We start from the raw sequence: 21,430 nt of genomic DNA, 5'->3' as shown, positions 1-21,430 counted from the left end.
ACACCTCTGGCACAGGTCTTGTATCCGTGCGAGCTGCAAAGCTGCACGTCTGCATTGGATCAGTCGCAGGGTAAAAATGATCAGGGATGGAGCTGGACATTTTCCCTCTGGCACGAGGGGTGCGGGAAGCCCGCAGGGGTGAAAAATGGCTCTTAAAATGCCTCTGTCTTCCCTTTGTCTGCTGAGCCCGCATTTCCCAGGGAGGGACATGAAGCAGGATGGTGAATCGGATCCTAAGCTGGCACCAGCTCAGCCTTGGTGAGACAAATCTGCTTTGTAGCTGTCCAGGTAGAGCACAGCCCCACTCCCACCCCTAGAAGCGGGTATTAGGGTTGGCACTTTGCATCTATCTGGGCTCCTACTGCCCAGATCCTCTCTCTGCTATCTTTTTTTTTTTTTTTTTTATTCCTGTGGTTTTGGGGCAAATCTCTATAAAGCAGGACTTGTCTGTTTTAATTGGGATGATGGGCAGGTGAGGACCAAGGGGAAAGAGTAAAGCAGTTATTGCACAGATAGCTAAAACCCTTGCTCTCACCTCTGAAATTGCCATTTAGAAGCAGCATTTGCATATATTCTCTGACTCCTTCCCACTTGGGTTCCCACCCTGTACAAAAATGTCCCGGGCTGCCGTACCCATCTCTTCTTCCCAACCTCTTTCTGCACAAGTCCTCCTTTGCCGGTGGGAGGAAATTCCTGATCCCTGCCAGGCTTTGAAGCTGCCGCTGGGGCCTCCGGCACCCGGACCTGCTGGTTTTCCACCTTGCCCGGCTCACTCACAGCGAGCCCCGGCTGTCTGCTTGTCTACGGAGAAATGGTGCAAAAAGCAGCTTGTAAATGGTAGGATCATGGCACTCCCCTGGATCCAGCCCTCCTAGGAGGGATTTTCCACTCGAGATTCAGCGCAGCTCTCAACCTCAGCACATTATGGTTGGATTTGAGCCTTGCCCTCCCCAACCCCCTGCTTTTTTCAGCGCATGTGCTGTTTTCTTTATCTTCACGGTGCAGAGTTACCCACCCTCTTGCAGATGGGCTGCGATGGCTGGGGACGGTGCTCTGTGACTGCAGAGCTGGGGCAGCTGCCTTCAACCTGAAATTCAGGCTGTGATGTGTAGGAAAAAAGAAAAAAACCTCCCTGCATTGAACAAGCTGTTTGAAATAGACTTTCCATCAGGGGGTTGCTCAGCAATATTTTCTTTTTTTTTTTTTTTTCTTTCTGCTGAGAGGCTAAAACGCGTCTGTGAAGTGCTGCCAAACAAATAAATGAGGGCAGAAAGGTACCCGCTATTTATTTTGGCTGGCGGAGCTGTGTGCTGGGGTATGGGAGGAGGAGGGTGAGTCAGCGTTTCAATGCAGCAAAGATCTTCCACCAGGCTGCTGCAAGCGGAGGTTTCCCTCTAGAGGAACACACCGTCCTCAGCTCCTTGTTTTCCTGAGCACTTCCAGCGTCCTTCATCAGAGAGGGGAAATGGGGCTTTTTGTGGGGTGGGTTATTCACGGGGAGAGCAGGGCTCTGCTGCCAGGAGTTTGCAGCTGAGAGGGGTTTGTGCAGCCCCCGAACAAGCTCCAGTGGGTCCCAGCAGGAATAGGATGGGCAGTGGGAACTTCAGTAGGGGGTTTTGGAGGAGGAAAACTGTAATCCCCCAAAACAAGGTGGATTTAAGTTCTGTCATATCTTTAGCTTGGCTCGGGCTGCACATGCTGGGGGAGGATGATATGGGACTGCTGCCTGGGAGGGGAGAGATTTGGGTCCTCCTGTGCTGGAGCTAGAGGCTGCATTGCTTCTGGTTTGCTTCCCTCCAGGAAAAGATTCACATTCACCCACCTTGTTCCCCAGGCAAAGTACAGCCTTCATTTCGCTGCATCTTGACACCAATGTGTAGGTTGCAATGACACAGGGCAGTCAGGGACTTGCTGAAAGCACCATCCCCATTCCTGGTGGCCCAGACCATGTGGGCAGCCACTTAGGCCTAGGACCAGCTCACTGGCAGGGCTGAGAGCTGCTCTTTCTCAGCAGGTCCAGCACCCTGTGAGTCCCATCATGACTTGGGGAAGGAAGCCACAGTCATCTCGAGTGGGTTTGAAGAGACCTTGAAGCTGTTCCTCCACCTGTGCGGGTGGGGATCAGTGCAATTTGAGGCACTGCCCATCCATTATGTCTGCCCAAGTGAGGAGCTGCTCTATCATCATCTATCCCCTGGGGAAGGAACTTCAACCACTCAGTCTTCTGGCAGCTGTGAAGGTCGTTAGCAGTGAGCACTCATTAGGAGCCTGAAGCTGATTAACGTTCTGTAGCCATTTAGTGCTAGAGCCCGGCAGAGCTGGCTGGATCAGGCCTTGGTCGCTCTTACTTAGCGCTAAATGCTGTTTAAGCAGAATCATGAATGAGGGATATTAATCTGGACCAAAACATTAAAGTAAGTGCTAGTGAGAAGGAGCAATCACAGGAGCAAGCAGAGGTAGGGCAGTGGTGGGTGCTGTTTGCAGCTACCCTGAGATGGTGGTGGTTTAGGTTGGACCTTACTGCCTTCCCCTTCCAGCTGGAAAGGCAAATTTGCCACATTTTGCCCTGTTCCACCACAGATAAAACCCACTTTGTGGATCCTGTGAACTCACTTGGCTGGACCTTGGGTCATGGGCAGCTCTGCTTCTCTTCTGGAGACCTTAAAGTTGAGGGTGATTAGGGAAAAAGGTTAATTTGCAGCAAGTGGCAGGGAACAGGAGCCTGTGCTCCAGCATGTGTGTTCAGCTGAGGAGCATGGAGCCACCCAGCAGCTGCAGGCATTTGTCTGCACCTTCTGCATTCAGAAAACCAGAAGAACTGAGGGACCCTGTGAATAAGAGCCACAGCCTTGAGGCATTTGGGATGGCCAACACCAAATAGCAACGACAGAGAGTTGGGGAGAGACGGGCTGCCCTGTCTTCTTGCACAAATGCTGTCGTGCTGCACCACTGCTGCCTCATGGATGGTCTTTTGCAGAACAGCAAGGATGCCCTGTGGATGGTCCAGAGTGGGTCTTGTGCTGGAGGCAGGGTTCAAGTGCAGAGCACCCCAACCACTTGCCGATCCCCAGGTCACAGCATGCCTGGAGAGGTTGGCTCCCATGCAGAGAGTGGCTGCCGGTCTCTCTGGGGTGGTTTGTGCCTAAAGGTCCATCACCTTCTCCATCAGCTTCTCCCATCGCTTCTTCTGGAGGTTTTCTGTGCTCACCGAGACCTCAAAACACCCGGGAAGAGCTGGGCTTCTCAGAGTTACCTTCTGTGGAGGTGCGTGTCCGGCTGCCTGCAATGGGTTTTCCACCCCGTTACAGACCCGTGGTCTGAGCGGGGGGAGGATGAGGAGACACGGTGGAGCATGGTTGGGCTGAACGGGGACAGGGACGGGCACCTGCGCCATGGCCACCACTGCTTAGTGACAGCAGGAGAGGGCACCCATGAGCTGTGTCTGCCTGCAGCACCAAGTGAGCTGCAGGTTTGAGGGGAAATGAAGGGTTTGGGGTTTTTTTTGTGCCTGAATTACTAGTTTTTCTGATAGTATCTGGCATAGTGTCTGATGGGTGCTGGAGTTGAGCCCGTTGCACTTGGCCGCTTGCTGTGTGTGTTGCGTCCCTAAAAACTGGGATGGGGGGACTTTGGTGGCATCAATTGCACAAACAGGCACCTTTCCAAGGTAGCTGCTGAGAAGATTATGCATGAGGGGGGCTTTGAAGTAGCCAGGAGTGGGGAGAAGTGGGTCCTACCCCGCTGCTGCAGTGTGCACAGGTTCCTGCCTCTCCGTGCATCGTTTGTTTGCTGGCACCTAACCTAGCCGGCTTTAAAAGTAACTGATGCTGACTGCACCTTCACACGTCGTTAACTTTTGCCTCAAGATGGCATTTTTGCGCTTTAAAATGTGTCTAAGGCTTTTTGTGACATCCATAACAACAGATGAAAATAGTTGTCCAGCCACTTTGCCATTTGACGGCGTATTCACCGTGATCTTCCAGTGCCGTCTGTGATCCCCACCAGCAGCTCAGGTGAGGCAGGAAAATACCGCGATGCAGCCCCAGGACATACCCTGTGCATTTTGGCAAAGCGATTACTTTATTCATTCCTCATTAAACTTTGATATGCCTGGTGCTGGCTGATCGATGTCCGTATTTCTCCCAAACCGAGACTGGGGTCTCTACGGAGCTCAGCTGTCGTGGCCAATGCAGAGGGAAGTAATCCCACCGACTTGGTTACGGGGCAGCGCAGCCACACGTGCCAGTGCTGGGTGCCCCCATCCTGGGGACGGGTCCGCTCTTGGCAGCGGTGAGTTGGAGGGACGGGGGCTCAGGAGGAGGGAGTACGGCAGTCGGAGCACTGGTTGGGGCGTGGGGTGTCTGCGCTTCATGATGTGAAAACCTCCAAGACGGCCAGCCCCAGCCTGGGAAGTCTTCCTCGGGGGTGGTGATACTCATTGCTGGAGGAGTTCCCAAAGGAAGATCGATGAAATCCTAAAGAAAGGTCGGTGTAGTCCCCCTTGAAAAGGCAGCAAAGAACTGGCCGCCTGACTCAGGGTGAGGTGCCGGAGGAGGCTGGCAGTTTGAGGTGTGCTGAATCCCTTCCTCCTTCTTGGGGTCCCTGGGGGGATTCGGGCATCTCGGGACCTCAGGCCAGAAGTGATGTGACGAGGGGCGTGCGGGGTGGCTGGGCAGAGTCAAGAGTGGAGCCAGGGCCACATCCTGGCCGTGTGCTCTTCCTGCTCAGCTCTGGTTCTTTGGCCACCCACAGCCACGCTACCCCCTGTGCAAGAGGGAGCACCGTGTCCGCTGTCGTCTTGATACATTGCCAAACAAGTAACGAGACACTGGGGTAAACTGGGGGAGACTCACTCCTGCGTGCTCTTACTGGTTCAGGTAATCTTGATCCAAGAGCCCAGCCCAGCTCCTCGTGCACAGCCTGCCCTGGCCACGCACCAGCGTTGGGCCAAAAAAAATGAGCTGAGTCCTCGGGCCGCAGGAGGAAGGAAAAACCTCCTGGGCTCCTGAGTCTTAGGGCTTGCTAAGGCAGAAAGGGGAAATTTGGAGGACTGTTCTAGAAGAAGGGCTGCCCTTTCCTTTTTGTCGTGCATGCCCTTTCCACGCCTTGACTCCATAATCATTGCTCTGCCTAACAAGAGAGACGAGTATGTATTTGATCGTTGCATTGCTTTGAACTGAAGCGTTTGCAGTGTGTGTGGTGTATGCTTACAGCACTGTCACAGCATTAACCAGGAGGACTGTTTTGTCTTCCCTCCACAGCCTGGAAGTGTCTCCTCAGGTAGAAACCAGCTCAGATGCTCCTTCTCATTTTCCTCCCTGCTCCCCTGCCCAGTTTCCTCCTGCTGCTGTAGCCCATCTCGCTAGCATGCCGAGCTCTAACCTCTCTCCCGCTATTGGAGACAGTCAGTCCGGATGCTTGTCCCCTACCAACCCATTCCTCAACTCCCTGCAGAGCAATCCCTTCTTTGAGGACCTCCTCGCTGACCAGGTACTAAATTCTCCTTCACCTACTCACTTTTTCTCTAGTTTCCCGTCTGAGCCGCATGCTTCAACAGAGGTCGCTGGGAGCTTTTATTCCTCTGAGGATTGCAGTCCCTCTGCCTCCCTAAGACACAAAGACCCAGAGAGGGAGTCTCCAGCCAAAAGTGTTTGTGTCCCCGTTCCAGAAACTACTCCCCCATCACAAGGAGACCTTCCTCCTCAGGATGAGAAACCCGCCGTCCCTCCTCCCCTCTCGGAGTGGGACGACACCTTCGATGCCTTTGCGACCAGCAGGCTCAAACCAGAACTGAAGAAGGAAAACTTCTTTGCTTCGGTGGTGGCGGAGGGCATGGCTTTCATCGACGATCCCGACGCAGCCAGCCCAACGGAAAGATTGGCCGAGCCAGCTCGCGAGAAAGGGACAAAGGTATTTGAAAAGGCTGATTCACAAATTGGCAGTGAAATGCCCGCAACTCTACGGTCTTGGACAAATTTCTCTGGTTTAGACGTGGGGGCAAACTTGGTGAGCACAACCCAGGAAGCGACCGTGATAGAGGATGTGCTGAGCCCTGTGTCGGCGGGGTCGATGGGAAGGAGGAGGAAAAGCAGCACGCCTACAGTTTGGACAGCCACGTTTGCATTGGGAAATCCAGGGGAAAAAGAGGCTTCAACATCACTAACTGCTGAAAATAGTACTAGGGAGGAAGGGGACAGTAACGAGGAGGAAGCCTCTAGTGCAGGGACAAATGGATGGATGACCATAGCCACCGAAACCGCTCCTGACCTGTCAGAGAGCGCCCAAAGCGTGGCTGAGCAGGAGCACATGGGGCAGGAGAGTGCATTCGGCCCACAGCCAGCCTTATTCAGCGAAGGCTCCTTCGAAGCCAAAAGCGGATCTCGTGCTGCTGCTTGCGTGTTGCCCAGAAGCACCTTCGCCCCCGAGCTCGCCTCTGAAACCCTGCCAGGCAGCAACGTGGCGGCTGTGCCCCCCCGGGTGCTCGCAGATGTGGCAGCACGACGGTTCCCTGTGGCCCCCGAGCCAGGGACAGACCCCCAGGGTCCTGGTAGCGAGGAGGAAACATTTGACATACGGACTTCAGTCTACCGGCTCCAGGCTAGTATGCGGCTCGAGGCCAGTGAAAGTCGTGTAAAACTCAGCTCTGACATTCGCGAGAAGCACGTCGTCCTCTCTCCATGGACGGGTACCCGAGAGAGGGAGGAGATGGTGGCCGGCTCAGCCACGCCGCCCCCCAAACCTCCGAGGTGGTTCGCGGCCACAGGCAGTGGAGGGGACGGCGAGGAGGAGGATGCCTGTGACCCGCAGCCGAGGCGGCAAGGCAGTGAGGAGCGATGGGAAGACACGGAGGGCCTGAAGGCAGACGTGGAGCTGCCGAGGAGCCGTCTGAGCAGCGAGCCCTCTGTCCCGGCGTCTCCCAGCCCGCCCACGCTGGGAATGGACACAGCTGAAGCTGGGAGCGAGTTCCCAGTCTCCAAGGATGCTGAATCTGCCACTGCGGACTCAGCAGCTAACGAGGAGGCGAGACCTAGCGAGCTGGCAAAAAGAGACACCTCTTTGGGGGAAGACTGGTCAGACATGACTGAGACGGATGCGGCTGAGCAGTTTGAGACTTGCCCGTCGAAGTTGTCCCTGGACGGATTAGGCCAGTCGAGTGCTAAGGAGAGCTGGAGCCAGCCAGGTTTATCTCCTCTGACGGGGGCTGCAGATGGTGCCAAGTGGGAGATGGCCTCCGAACAGGAGCCGTTCCCTGAGGAGCCCAGTATGTTGAGGCTAAACCCACCTTCCAAGCTAGACCTGGGCCAGCCGGAAATCTTCTGGACGGCTCTGGAAGAGCAGGAGGCAGCTGGTCACCCCGCGGGTCTTGGCCTGGCAGCACGACCCCAAAGGTTAGCGCGTGGGGAGAGTCCACCCCAGCCGGAGCCGGCGTGGGGTGGTGGTGAGGGGCGGCACGGGTCAGCGGCCAGCCCCACTGGGCGAGAGAAAGGCCGGCCTGAGCCTTGTGCCCCCGTGGCAGTGGCCGGCTCTCCCCGGGAGGCAGAGCAGGGCAGACCCCCCGCCAGTGAGCCCGAGGGGCCGTGGCGCCGATGCTCCGCAGACAGCAGGATAGACTTCAAGAAGGCCGATTTCTGGAAGCCAGATAGGGTGGAGGAGAGGCACGGGCAGGACTCTTCAGCCCTGAGAAATCCCTTTGCTCCGGCATTCAGCCCAAATTCCCCAAGCAATCCCTTTGTGGAGAAGCCACCAGACTCTCTCCCTGTTCAAGCTGTGCTGCCCGAAAGGCTCGGTCAGGGAGGCTTCAGCTTTGCCAACCTCCATGAGGAAGCCCTTGGGCAAGGCTTCCAGCCCACTAACCTCCCCGGGGACCCGCTAGCCAAGCCTCCTTTCCTGCATGACAGCCAGCCCTTGGCCTTCTCCACCCCTTTCCTTGTGGCTGCAACTAACCCTAAACAGTTTGATTTCCCTTCCCCTGTTGCGTGCCCCGCGAGCAGCGGGGTCCCCGCCGCGACCAGCCACGCAGCCGCCCAGCCCTGCCCTTTGCCGCAGTCCGGTGACACACAAGCTTCAGCGCTCGTGGTTTTGCCCAGGGAGACACAGCCAGCTGAGAAGCCCTTTTTCCAGCAGACAACCAGGTGAGCACTCCGGGGAAGGCGAAGGGATGTGTTATTTGGTAGGGGTGAACCCTGTCTCCCTTCTGCTCTTATCGGGGGGCTGATAAGTGGACCCCGGCTCAGTGTCAGCAGCTCATGGTTGACTGCAAGGAGGCCGCTCCACATGTTGCTGTGGGTCCTCTTCCCTCACCTTCCCGTGGTCCCAGAGAGTCCAGCTTGAACAGCTTGAAGCCTCAGCTCTCTTGGATCATGGTGGGGAATGGTCACTGGTGTCCTGTGTTTGCTCTAAACTAGGGCAAATGGTTTGATGCATCCAAGACCTGCCCCAGCTGAAAATTCAGCCGCGTCAGAACTGCATCCGCATTTCACTCAGTGCTAATTTTGGCTCCATCATCTTCCCTATGCTTGCAAAATAGGTGCCTTTTCCATGTCTGCCAGGAGAGTTTCCAGCCGTTGACGCTCTCCTGAGTTCCTTCATGGCATGTACACAGCTCTGCCCCTTCCCTTTTCATTAATTCAGCTTTGGTTTCTTTCCTTTTTAAATGACCATCAGGTACTAAAAACCTTCTTCTCTCCAAAAAAAACCCAAGGTAGTTTCACCAGGGTGGCGACAAAATGCCGTTCCCCTCTCCCTCCTGCCGAGATGCCCATCGGTTATGAAGCAAGTGGGACTTAGCCTTGAGGATAACGGGAATGGGAAGGGGGGTACCGTGGCAGTGCATCTGAGGAAAGAAGGGGCTGTTCCTCCTCCCAGGTCAGTCTAGGGCTTGTAGAAATGCCGTGAAGCAGAGAAGGATGCTGGGTTTAGGGCATGGAGTCTTGCTCTGTGTCCCTCGGTTCATCTAGTTGTCCCAATGCACCTCCTGGTCTGCCTGGGCAGGAGAAGATTGTCACAGGCTCTGTCGTGGGCATCAAGGATTGAGCTCTTATGGTTTACGTGGGGACATGGGTCTTGTAGCAGTGATTTATTTGATCAGCCTCACTTCTGCAACAGGAGGCAAATGGAGCTTCGGGGGGGGACTGAAATGATAAAATCCCATCTGGCCCAAAAATAATACTGGTCATGTCCCCAGGGGGAGAGAGGGCAAGAGGATGGGGACCAGAACTTAGCTGAGCTCCTGCCCTTCTGTATGGGGATCCCTCCGTGGCTCGAGCGTAGGTTTGATGTGCACAATGACCTCGGGAGCAAAGACCAGCAAGAAATTAGTCTGTTAGGTGATTTATTTTTTTTTTTAATTTATTGAGGCCAGATCCTTAAATCATTCTTAATTAGATTATTCATCCTCCAACAGATAATCCTGTTAAAATCTGCAGATACATGGTATTCAGAAACCTACTAATTTTGGTGGTTTGTTATGTTTCATGGAAAGAGAAGTGTCCTGCAATCCCAAAGGGTAAAACTAGGCAGTGAGAAGCTTAGTCCCAGGGCTCTCTTTGTCAATAGTACGTGCTCACAGTCATCTTTGGACTTTGTGCATCCATCCAAGGCCTGGCTGGCTCGTGGGAGGAACGTGGGCTTGCACCTATGAGCTGGTTGTCATGTCGGTGCTGGCTTCTGTCATGAGACACATCCAAGAAGTCCTTGAACATCTCTGCTCTGGTTTCTCTACCTGTAAAACGTGGATGTTTTGAATACTTGCTGCTGTGATTGAAGAACCTTGGAAGAGTTACTGAGGTCTCTGTGGAAGGCTCTGAGGATCTGCACTGCTTTATAAGGTTGGGGAGATGGGACTAATTGTCATGGAGGGAGAGAGGAAAGGTGGAAAGGCCCTTCTCTGGGTCCCCGTGGTGATGCTTGCCTTTCCTAGAACCATCTGTTAGGCTGGTCAGTGGCACGTAGACAAAGATGTGGAAGGACAAAGGAAAGGCTTCAAACTTAGAACAGGCACGAAGGCTCAGCTGGGACAAAAGTGTCTTTCTCCTCCATCAGATAAAGGAGGAGCTGGTGCCTGGTGTGGATTACTGAGAGGCTGGTGTGCTGGGTTATGTGCCCTCCTTGGGAGGGAGGGAAGCTGGGTGTGGGGACCCAGGTGGCCAGAGTGGCTCTGTGCTGGCGGTAGATAGCAAGCGAAGTGGTAGATCTGTTTATCTGAGTGACACCAGCATGTCCTGCCCAGTCTGGCCGGGCCTCTGCCTGGTCACAGTGAGCTCGGAGGCCGTGTCCTCCTGGAACAGCTTCTGGTGTGCCAGATTTAAAGATGCAGCTGGGGAATTCAGAGACCAGAAGAGCATGTGTCGGGATTGCATTTGCAGATCCTTCCCTGCTCTCCAAACTGTGTCTCCAGCACAAAACTGTTGCCGCTGGGGTAAGGTAGGTGCTCGGAGCAGCAGTTGCAACACTCAGGTGTACGGAGGCTCCCTCTTCTGCTCTTTGGGGAAGGGTGGGATGGTGCCTTCATGGCTGGGAAGGTGTCTCTGGTCACATCGCCTAGTACAGGTGGGACTTGAAGGACAGCCCATGTGACAGTGCTCTGGGGACTCCGGTGCCTTGGAGGAGTCTAGCAGTTGTGCAGCTTCTCACCCATCGATCGGAAATTCAGCTGTGACTATTGCAGCATGTCATGGCACTTGTAGGTGACGGGGTTGGGGATGTCACAGGTGCCAAGGTGGTATTGGCACATGCTGCTTTGAGCCTTCCTGATGTCAGGAGTGCAGCAGAATTGTCCTCTTCTGAAAAGGAGGTTTCAGGTTAAGTCACGTGCCAGTCTGTCATCTGAATGTATTCCTTGTGGGGCCCTTGGAGCTCAGAAGTGGCTCCCCGTGTCCACAGACAGAGCTGGGAGAAGACTTGCTGATCCCGAGTTCAGTCATTCCCGTTCTTCCCGTAGACCCCTTCTCCACGGAGGTCTGGCCCTCAGGTGCTGTGTGCTGCTGCAGGCACAGCAGCTTACCCTTGAGAGACTGATTTCCTTGGATTTGTTGTCTTGTTCTCTGTGAGAAGCATTTTAATGGGTTGATAAAGACTTAACTTCCAAGTTGCTGTAGGGGAGTCTCCCCAGTTTTTCCACTGTGCTCAGCAGTGACCTTGGGAGCATCGGTGAAAGCTGCGCTGTGACGCAGCAAGGCTTGCTCAGAGAGAGGGACCAGGGCTGTGCCACCGTCACCCTGAGATGTTCCATCTTCGACGTGTTAACATTCATGGTAGACTTCTGTCCACTCGGAGATGCAGTAGTGGACGAGGCAAGCTGTCAGTGCGAGCAACTAATTCTACTCTCAGGTTCACATTCATCAACTGGCAGATGGAAACAGGTCCAACATCTCTGAAGTCTGGATGGATCTGCTGATGTAGCTGTGAGCCGTGAAGCAAGCTCTGCTCCCCTGGAAGTACCTGGTGCTGACTGTCCCTGGGCGGGACACAGGTGGAGGAACACCACCTGCTTTTGGATCCCCTCAGAACGACAAGCCGAGGAGCAGAAGCCCTGCCCACACTACCCTCTCAGCCGGAAAGAATGGGATAACAATTTTTTTTTTTAAATACCTTTTCCAGCTCTGCAGAAATTAATGTGTTCCCACTGGCAATGGGGCTGAAAGCTGCCTGCAACCAGACCTGCAGTAGGAAACATCCCCCTGCTTTCAGAATGCATCCAGGCTATCCCACTGTATCCCACTGGCATCCCAAGGCTTGTTGCTGGTTTCCATTCCGTAGAGTGACCTCGGTAAGTTTGGTCCAAAAGAGGTCCCTTTTAGAGGTGTAAAATGGTTTGGGTGACAGCCGGTGCCCTGCAGACCTCTTGCTTAGGGGTGTCAGTCTCCTGCTTCTGCAGCCGGACTCTGGTCTTAGTCTCGGGGATGCTGTGGGGACGCATAAGGCAACAGTGGCATTTGGGGTGCTTACCTTCAGATCTGGCTGTGATGAGCAGTCCTGGAGGCCCCCCACCGCTCTCCTCCCGCTGTTCCTCAAAACACAGTGTCTGGGAAGTCCTACAGTGGTAGCAGAGCTGTCTTCCCCAGATCCTGCAGAGAACCCCACTCATTTTGGGCTAGGAAGGAGGCTAGCAGTGGTTCAAGCAAGCAAAGCCATTACTTCTGGTTTTTAAAAGACGTGGGAATGAGCAGTTTTTCAGGATCTGTGTACGGCCTCCGGTCCAGTTCACTCTCACCCCATTTTACATCATAACAAAAAGAGAACTGCTGGACCGCTTGTAACGCCGTATCACGGTGTTTGCAGCTCTGCTGGTGAAGGGTGGAGAATGCTTGAGGCTGACATGCAGAACGGCGACTTCTCCACGCCCTGGCGCTGTCAGTGGGCTCCCACGCAGATTTGTGGGATCCCTCTCCATCCTCTCAAGCTGTCCGGGAACGCTTGGCTCTGTGCACGTGCTTGGACAGCTCTGACAGGGGATATTGCTCCTTTGGCTTGTTGGAGCTGGTCAGTGGCTACCATTGCTGTCCTCCCCTAGCAAATGGGTGACAGGAGGCATCATCGTGGTTGAAGAGGACTTCCAGACATGCCGTGTCAGCACAACAGGGAAATTGCTTGGTACATCCTGATCCCATCACCACTGACAAGGTACGGGGACACCACCTTTGAGGACATGGGCCTCAAGGCCACCTGATGCCTTGCATGATGCTACCTTTGTCCCAGCCTCACCCATCATCTCTGACCGGCAGCAGGGTTGAAAACCACTTCCTCTGCTTTCACAATGGAAATAAAGCGCTGTCGAGCGGTTACAGCACAAGCTGGACTGGGGAGGGGCCTGTCCCAGCCCAGCCATCAGCTCACGGAGTGACCGTGGGTGTTACTCCTCCTCCTGCAGCACGTCCCACCAACACCCTGAGGTCCCCATCTGTAAAGAGAGACTGCGCTTGGCTGCCCTGCTTGAGAGCTCCTGCCAGCAAGTCGTCCCCCTTCCCCTGCGGTGTTGTTCGGACCCTCAGCAGTTGGGATTATCACCCTTTGCAGGGTGGCTGCTGCATCTGATGAGTGCAGAGGCTTTGCAGAGCTCCTGGGTAGATTTTACGAGTACGGTGCACAGGTCTGCCTGTTCCCTGCGGGAGGACAGCATCAGGTCACTTCTCTTTCCATCACGCTGAAAAGCAAACTCACTTTGTGAGCCCAGAAATAATCTTTTGGGTGAGGAGTGAGGCAAAAAGAAATGCAAATGTAATTCCCCCTTAAGTGACAGAGAAGGTGCATTCAGACACCATCTTCTCGCCCTCCCTCTTGGCTAGTGGAGGGGGACAAATTCTGTGGTGTCTTCCAGGCAGGTGGAGTCTGGTTCTTGGGCTGAGGCAGCGCAGGAACTGATGCGCAGTGGTGCAGGAGCATCAGTGGTGACCCCAGACACTGATCTGGGGGTTCCTGGGCAGCAAAATGTCCCTCTGGGCAGTGGCTGTAGCAGCCCCCAATTACATTGGACCTGGGTTACGTTCCCCCGGCTGTGCCAACATCTGGCAGCCGGGAGTTTGGACCCACAGCCCGTCAGTGTGGACGGAGCAGCGTAGCTGTGGGCATGGGGACCTGACTCTATCTTGGCTGAACACATGTCCTGGGGCTCCTTATCTTATCTCTGGGTGGAAACAGTGGTGGAGGGTGCTGTGAGCTGCCTGCTCTGAAGGATGCTGGCTCTCCCCTCTCGCCTCAGAGCAGGCGAGCTTTGAGCAACACAGACACAGATGATTTAGCTGTGTGGAGCTGACTAAATTTGATAAGTGGGTCCTATCCCCTTAAAAACCGTAGGGAGAGGCAGCAGCGTCACTCCCCAGCTCGGCAGGGTGTTAACTGTCCAACCTTCTTGTTCTCCTTAGTCCTCACCCAGTGAAACCCATCAGCACTGTGGTGCAAGAGGTCTCCAGTGAGAAGAAGCAGCAGCAGCACAGGTCCAGCCTGACGACCGCTCTGAGCAATGGCCTGGAGAAGCTGAAGACGGTCACCACGAGCAGTGTCCAGCCTGTGGCCCCATCCTCTCACCCAGAGAAAACACACTCAAAGATGTTAAAGGTAGGAACCTACCACTGAGGTGAGAGCTGCGTTCCCACCTGCTTGAGATGTTCTGTAGCTGGTGACAGAGGTGCAGAAAACTGGTGTTGGGGGAGGTGGAACAGGGTCCTGCCATGGTGTGAGCAGAACCACGCGTATTAACCCCTTTGATCCTGGTTGCCCAGCCTCCCACTCGCCTCCCTTCCTCCATGACCTGGCCGCTGGACCTTCTCACCCCATCGTTCTCCTCCAGTTGCTTGCTTCGGTTTGGGGTTTTTATTGTACAGTGTATGAGCGAATGCCTGGCTATCCGCAAGGCCTGAGAGATGGGGGATGTGATAGCTGCCTGATTGAAGGCCTGAAGGGTTTTTTCTCCTGACAGAGGGAAAGTGCTTCCTGGAGCATTGCTCAAATGCCGCTTGCCTGGCTGTATTTTAAATTCTGGCATGCTGAGACAAGCAAAATACCTGTGTGATATGTCGAGGCGCACAGTTTCACGCGGTTGCCTTCTCCTTCCCTTTGTCTACTGCTGCTCTGTTTGCCTCCCCAACTCGATATGTAAAATGCTGCTGCTGGGCTTCACCTGAGTGGACTCCTCCGGGGCTCCTGTCCTCTGGGAGCTCCTGAGGGGTCTTTCAGCTCTTAGTTCTCTTCTCTTGCTGTCATCCAGGCCTGCTGCTGGAGAACTGGGGAAGGGGGAAGTAGCTAATGCCAGGCCTTGTTATGCCAGGCTAACGGGCGCCGTTGTGCCCGTGCCCTTAGCTTCTAACTGCTGGGGGAAAGAGGTTTGACACAATCTTTGGGGAAAACCAGTTAAATGACTCAGCTGGTGGCAGTGCTCAGCAGTCACCTCTAGCCGATGGAGAGGGCTGCATTGGCTGGGTGTCTGGGCAGTTGTTCTGCCTCCAGTATTGTTTTGGCGACTGCATGGCATGTGGGAAAGCTACTTTGTAAAGACACGATGTGATAGCTGCGCAATGTCTCAGGCTCGTCGGGTCAGTTTTGGAAAGCAGGCAGACATGGAAATACTGGTTGCTTTGGTTCTTGCTGCACCTTGCAAACGCTAATGGGACCAGCAGTTTTCATTTGACTTGCTGAATGTTCCTCTTGGTTTGTACCACAGGATCCCACTGTACCGGACCAGTCAGCCAAGTATTATCACTTGACCCACGATGAACTCATCCAGCTCCTGCTGCAGAGAGAGAAGGAGCTGAGCAAGAAGGAGGAGCACATCCACGAACTGGAGAACTACATCGACCAGCTGCTGGTGCGCATCATGGAACAGTCTCCCACGCTCCTCCAGATCCCGCTGGGGGAAAGCAAGACCAAGTAACCTCTCCGCAGAGACCAGCATCACTTGCCTACAGCACTTCTCCAATAAACACGCTGCAAACATCCCTGCGCTCCCTCCCCTCCTCTTACAAGAGGGCTCCAGTGGCTTCTGTTCGCAGAGTTTAGCAGGACAGGTTATCTGCTCCTCCCCAGCCCAAGCTTATCCCAGCTCTGGCTCCAGGGAGCTATAGGGTGGTGGGCTGTCACCCACCCTGTGGGGAGGAGCAGAGCCCTCCACAGGAGGCAGATGCCTCCTCAGGTTCCTGTTGTGACCAAGCGGCATCTTCTCAGGCACTCATCCTGCCAATGCTTTAAGTGGTCCACAGACATTTGAGAGCCGGAAACCAACCACCTCACCCACCTCCTGCTCCTGCTGCTCTTCTGCCCGCACTCTTCCACATCTCTTTTTCTCTGAAGTGGTGTAGCCTGGCTGGTGAATGGTGTTAAATTGGTTGATGACATCAGGGATGCTTAACTCAGTAGGGATCTACGAGCATTCCTGTCTGCTCGGCCAGGCAGCTAGGGGAAGGGGCTACTGTTGGATGCCTCTTTCCCTTCCTGCCCTGTATGTTGTACCCCAAAACAAAGGGTCTCTGTCTGAAGATCCAGCTCCAAGTTGTGCCAGTACCGTATGGGAGACGCTACCCAAAGCCACTGCGCCGGAGTCAGAGGCCATAAATGACTCAAGCCAGCGTCACCGCCTGATTGTGAGCGGTGTCAGTTCCTTCGATGTGCATGCGGAGTCGTGATGCTGCCTCAGTTCCCCAGCTCAAAACTGAACTCGCAATACAGGAGAAGGGCCAGTGATGGTTTGTGCACCGTCAGCACTGCAGGAGATCATCTTGCACACCTCCCAACCCGTCACCAGGCTGGCTGGCACCAGTGTGCCCTGGGTGGGGGACTCTGTGTATAAACCACAGCTGAATTTTCTACTCAGTATTACACTCCCCCTTCCCTGCGTCCGCAGGAATTGCTTTCCACTGGCAGCACCCCACCATTGACTTTGTATCGTCTTTCTCCATGCAACAGGAAAATGCCATCGGGACCGAAGCTCGTGTGCAGAGAAGGGGGTCTGACCGCCCAGCCACCTCTATGCATGACATCCTGCTAGGTCAGACGCCCGCCAAACACTCTGTCAAAGCTAGCAATTCAGTAATCCTCGCAGGCCCCCTTCAAGCCAGTATTAGTACCAAACACCGCTCAAATTGTATCTCATCCGCGCACCAGTGTCGGGTCTCTGGTGGCCTGGGCCCACCCGTAGGCATTGTAGGCCAGCTCTCTCTGGAGCTGAACGCTTCTCGCTACTCACTGCTGAGTGACCATCTAACGGCCTCTGATTCACCCGGTGTAACAAGCGTAGATGACGTTAGCCTCAGGCTGGTGAGCGATGCTCCCGGCTGCACTGGAGTACAGCACAGCTTTTGATTTGGAGATGCTGTGGAAGGGTGTAGAAAGGGTGTTGCTCCCTCTCTCGTTCTGCCAGGATTTGGGCTAGAGAAGGTGCCCGTGCAGGCAGAGGGTCAGTTGGCGTGAGACTTGAGCTGTCTTGGACATGTAAGGCATCTTCTCTCTCCTGGAGATCTCCCAAAGTTACTGGATTCTTTTAAAACCTTCATATTCTTTTTTCCTTACTTGCTTCAATGCATACCACGACTTTGAAAAATCGTGCCTTTTGCGATAGAACAATAGCAGTTTCCTACCAAAAAAGGCTCTGAAATCCAGTTCTCAGTTTGCAGGCAGCTTTCTCTTCCGTTTGCCTGCTAATCCGCACTAGGTGAGTTTATTTTTAAACGCAGACAGCAGAGCCTTCTCACCCCTGCACGCAGGTTGTGCTTTTGGTCTTTGGCAGGAGTTCTGCTCGGGCAGCTCACGTGGTGTGGGAAGTACAGATATTGAGATGACGCTGGGGGCAGAGCAAGCCCAATGTTCCAAGACAAAATACAGCTGGATAAAGTCAGTATTGGGTCAGGTGCAAAGTCTGAGGTCAGAGAAGTAGGCTGTAGGGTTAGAGATACCAGCTGGAAGGGAGATCTGGTGTTGCTGTCTCTGAAAACGTTTGGTCATATCTAGCCCGTAGACCATCATGGGAGAAGGAGGGTTTGTTACCAGGGAAGGTACCTGCCACGAGCCTTTAGTTCCTACCTGCCCCTTGTAGGAAGTAATCTGGGGTTTCGCACTTCTCTGCCTGCATCTTCGCGTTCCTCCTCCCTCTGCGTCTCTGCTGCGGGGACTTTGTTTCTGGTGTAAGATGTGAGGGTCTGAGGGCAGGTGTTTCTTCATATAGAAAAGCACCAGAAACCTCTCTCTGCCTATATATTCAAGAGATCCCATGGCCTGAGCGCTGGGTTCCCGTTCTGGTGGATATCTCTTGTGGAGAAGCTCTCCCTCTTACCTGGCAGCGGGCAGGGACAGCTAAGAGCAGTCCAGAAGAGCGTCATGGTGCGGGAAGGAGGGTGGGGAGCAGGGGCAGGGATGCTGGGCAGGGGTGCTGAAGGCTTATGCCAGGCAGGTGTAGAGCTGAAATCTCCTGAGAGGCAGGGGCCTGTGCTGGCTCTCTGTTCTCTCCAAAATAGCGGCTTCCTGGGACTTCTCCCCCATCAGCGTTGCAGGTGCTGCCCACACACAAGTGCCAATGTTTATAGGGATCTTGCTGCCCCTCCTCCCTGCCTTCTCCCCCTCCTCTTCCATCGCCTCTCACCGCCTCCCTAATCCCCCCTCTCCCTTAGTCAGCTCTGCCTTTTTTTTTTTCCCCTCTCCAAAGCTCGAATGTTTTGCACTTTATTCAAGTTAATCTCAGCTACAGCAGGCCGTATCGGGTGTACGGCCTTTTCAGCAATACGTGTTTCCTCCTGTGACCTGCCTCCATCGCAGCGGAGCAACACCCTCCCTGAACTGCCTTCCGCGGCAGGAGCCTGCGCCGTCTCAGCCGAGGCTGGAGCAGAGCAAGCGGGGCCGAAACGTTCTCGCTTTGACTTGGTGATAGCAGGGAGTGTCCAAGGGCCGAAGCAGGGGTATGGCACGGGTACCTTGGCATCGCCGTGAGACGGGGCTTACGGAAAAGACCAAGCTGTGACGACAGCCAAGGCTGTCCTGACATTTCATGTCTGTCCCTGAGCGTTTAGAAGTTCAGAGGTATCTACAAATGACAACTTGTGTTTAGGAAAAGGCATCTTAAAGATGCTTCTGTCTTCGTTCTCCGTTTTTCCACCCTGCTGTCCTGCAAGTTTGTGTTTTGGTTTGGTTTTGGTTTTTTTTTTCACCCACCACAGTTTTTACTCTCTGCATAAAGCAAGCTTCTCTTCCCCACACAACAGCACTGAAGCCAGAGGCTGTATAATATTTTTTTGTTAAAACCTCAGGAAATGGTTTTGAGGACCTAGATGTATTCTTGTAGAGGGGGAGATGAGAAAAAGAATCGGGGGAAACATTCTCAAGTTGCTCATGTCCCAAATCTCCCTATTTAGCGATTTATTTGCAAAGACAGGGAGGGGAGCAGTTCTTCTGCTCAGCGTGCAGGGTAGCAGCCCGAGGGCTGTTGCTCGTTGCTGAACCAAGCAGCCGAGAGGGTTTTCATGGACTTTTTGCTGGTTCCGTTTTAAACACGGCCATAACAATTACTGGTTTTCTTTTGCTTCCTGGTCCTTCCCTTTCCAAGCTGTTTCACAAGGTCTTCCGCAGGGTGCTTGTTGCTCACAGCTGCGCTCAGCTTTTGTTTTCAGCCTGCAACTGGGTTTCTTGCTTTTAAAGAACTCTGGCCAAGTGATTTATTTTTGCCTTGACTGGCCCTTCTGGCTCAGAGTTATGGGCCAGAAGAACCACAAAGGTATATCCTTAAACTGGAACAAACCTGAAAGGATGTGGATACTGAAGTGTCACGTAGACTCAGCCTTACGACTTGTCTGTGAAGAAACCGCCGTGTGTTTTGTGTTCTAAACGTGGGGTGGAAAAACATCCCAAAAGGGGAGAGAGAAGCATCGGGGTTTTTGGAGTTGTTGATTTCCCTGTACTTTGTGTACGCAGGAAGTGGGTTCTGTGTGTTTCATGTTTTAATAGTTGCAACTGATGTTTATAAAGAGCTTGTTATTTACGTTTTAAGCACTTTAAAAAAAAAAAAATAAAGTTGTTCAAGCTGTTCCTAGATACTTCTGATTTATTGACAACAGCGTCTGTGCTGATAGCACTTGGACAGTGAGTGACATTTATCTGTTTATTTTCTGAAGTAGGATGACGGTGTCCAACTCCTCCGGCAGCTTTTCCAGCATCATTAACGGTCCCCAAGCACCCACTACCGTGCGGTGCCTGGTGAGGAAACCCGGCTCCCTTGGTGCCGTTTCCCAGGGCAGTGGGCAGCCGTTACCCACCCTCGGTGGGCACAAAGCACTTGCATCCCCCGCTCTGCACAGCAACTTCAGCTTGGCACAGGGCTGAGCCCCAGCCCAGACCTTTGCCTCCCACCCGTTTCCCTTCTCAAAGCCTCCTTCTTTCTCCATTCGGGCCTTTTTCCTTCCAAAAAATTAACTCCCCTTAAGCTGCGGTAAATGACTTTGCTGCTCCAACAGAAGAGGTTTGGCTAGCTCTAATCCTGGTTTATTTTTCTTCCAGCTGGATCGCAGGCCGTTAGCGAGCTCAGCACCTGTCTGGGGGATCATGTTAGCCCTGAGAGCCTGGATGGGCTGGGGAGGGGAAACATTTGGCACGCTGCTCCGCAGGGTCAGGGCGCTGAACTGTGACCCTCTGAAAGACTACCTCAGGAAAAGGCAGTCAAACAAGTGGGCTGGCACGGGTTCCCCTGGCTGCAGGGGGTAGAGCAGAGCAGCAGTCAGCGGGAGGCTGGGGCAACTGGAGAAAAAAAAAAAAAAAAAAGGATGATTTTAAAACAGTGCTGCTAAAACTGCTGTACATGATGACATCGGGTGTCTCTGCCTGCTTGAAAGCTTAAGCGCAGGCTCGGGACTGATGCAAATCATTCCTGTCCCTGCAGGAAGAACTGGCTGGGTTTGTTGTTCGAAGCCTGAGTTTTGCTGCCCGCCGCAAGTTTTTCTTAAAATCTGGCTTTACAGATGGAAGCCGACAAGAAATGTTCCTGTGACTTTCTCCCCGAGCCAGCAGGCAACCCAGCCCCGCAGCCAGCTGTCATGGGTGGGGTGGCCGTCTGAGACCCCCAAATCACCCTCTGTTTCTAGAGAAGCTCACTCGATATCTGGGGGTGGGGGGACCCGTACGTCCCCCCACCAAAATGGAAAGAAACATCAGTGTGGACTTAACAGTCTTTGATCTGGGGAAGCAAAACTCCCCCCCTCCTCCTTCCCCAAACCAGGGAAACGCGAGTTGTCAGTCTAAATGGATCTGGTTAGATTGATATCAGCCAAAGAATTGATATTCTTTCTGGTATTTAACCAAAAAAGTGATAGTCTTATGTCACTCCAAATGGGGTTTTAGATAAACAGATTCTCTCCCCTCTGTTGTTACAAAACATTTAGTGTGTCAACATTAGGGATTGTATCAATTATCTGGCTCTAGCTGTAATGGGAGGGAGGGGGATTTCCCTTGCGTAGAGAAGGAGAGTTTTGGGTTATCATCCATATTTATAGAGACCCCTCATGATTTTGCTGCGTTTACTGTTGCGCAGTACACGATGAAACCTTTAGAAAAAGAAGAGTTGCCTTGTAAAGCGTCAGTCACAGCAAACTGCTTTTATTTTTCCTTTTAAGACAGCGTTAGGGATGCAAGCAGCGTTAGACCCTGCCTAGAAGAAAGCAAATCCAAATAACACGCTGCTGTTCTTCAGGATAAAGACTGATGTTGTACCACGAGCGGAGGGATAAGAAGGGCAGCGGCAAAATAGAGCTCCAAGCACTGTGGTTGTGCTGGGGGAGGGGCTTTAAAGGAGGTTTAAGGCCTGTGAAACCCTGCCCTGGTCAGGCAGTGCTCTGCACTGCAGCCTCCGTTAATTAAGCAAGCCATTAACTCTGAGGATGCTGTACAAGGACAGCAGTTTACTCCAGTTAGCAGAGGTTGTTGTTGGACCAGATCTTTACTCACCATCCGTCCATTCCTGGGGAGGGTG

At 53.6% G+C, this 21,430-nt stretch overlaps 1 protein-coding gene across 10 annotated transcripts in view; it reads left to right on the top strand.

Annotated features, from left to right (window-relative positions):
* Positions 1–19,501, top strand: part of RAB11FIP5 (RAB11 family interacting protein 5) — a 45,258-nt gene extending 25,757 nt beyond the window's left edge. For 2 of the 10 annotated variants that reach the window (XM_054825740.1, XM_054825742.1), the window contains exons 4-7: positions 5,529–7,388; positions 7,992–8,132; positions 13,860–14,052; positions 15,155–19,501. In XM_054825740.1, the coding sequence (XP_054681715.1) occupies positions 5,529–7,388; positions 7,992–8,132; positions 13,860–14,052; positions 15,155–15,364 (2,404 nt within the window). In that variant the 3' untranslated portion in view covers positions 15,365–19,501. Of the gene's footprint in view, positions 1–5,261; positions 5,281–5,528; positions 8,133–11,598; positions 11,768–12,279; positions 12,622–13,859; positions 14,053–15,154 lie in introns of those variants that run through there. The other 8 variants (XR_008577167.1, XR_008577168.1, XR_008577169.1 and 5 more) reach the window with 8 other exon arrangements.
* The last annotated feature ends 1,929 nt before the right edge of the window (positions 19,502–21,430 follow it).

The sequence above is a fragment of the Grus americana genome, chromosome 4 (assembly GCF_028858705.1).
Source record: "Grus americana isolate bGruAme1 chromosome 4, bGruAme1.mat, whole genome shotgun sequence".
Taxonomy (NCBI): domain Eukaryota; kingdom Metazoa; phylum Chordata; class Aves; order Gruiformes; family Gruidae; genus Grus; species Grus americana.
This window is presented reverse-complemented; position numbering and strand designations above follow the sequence as displayed.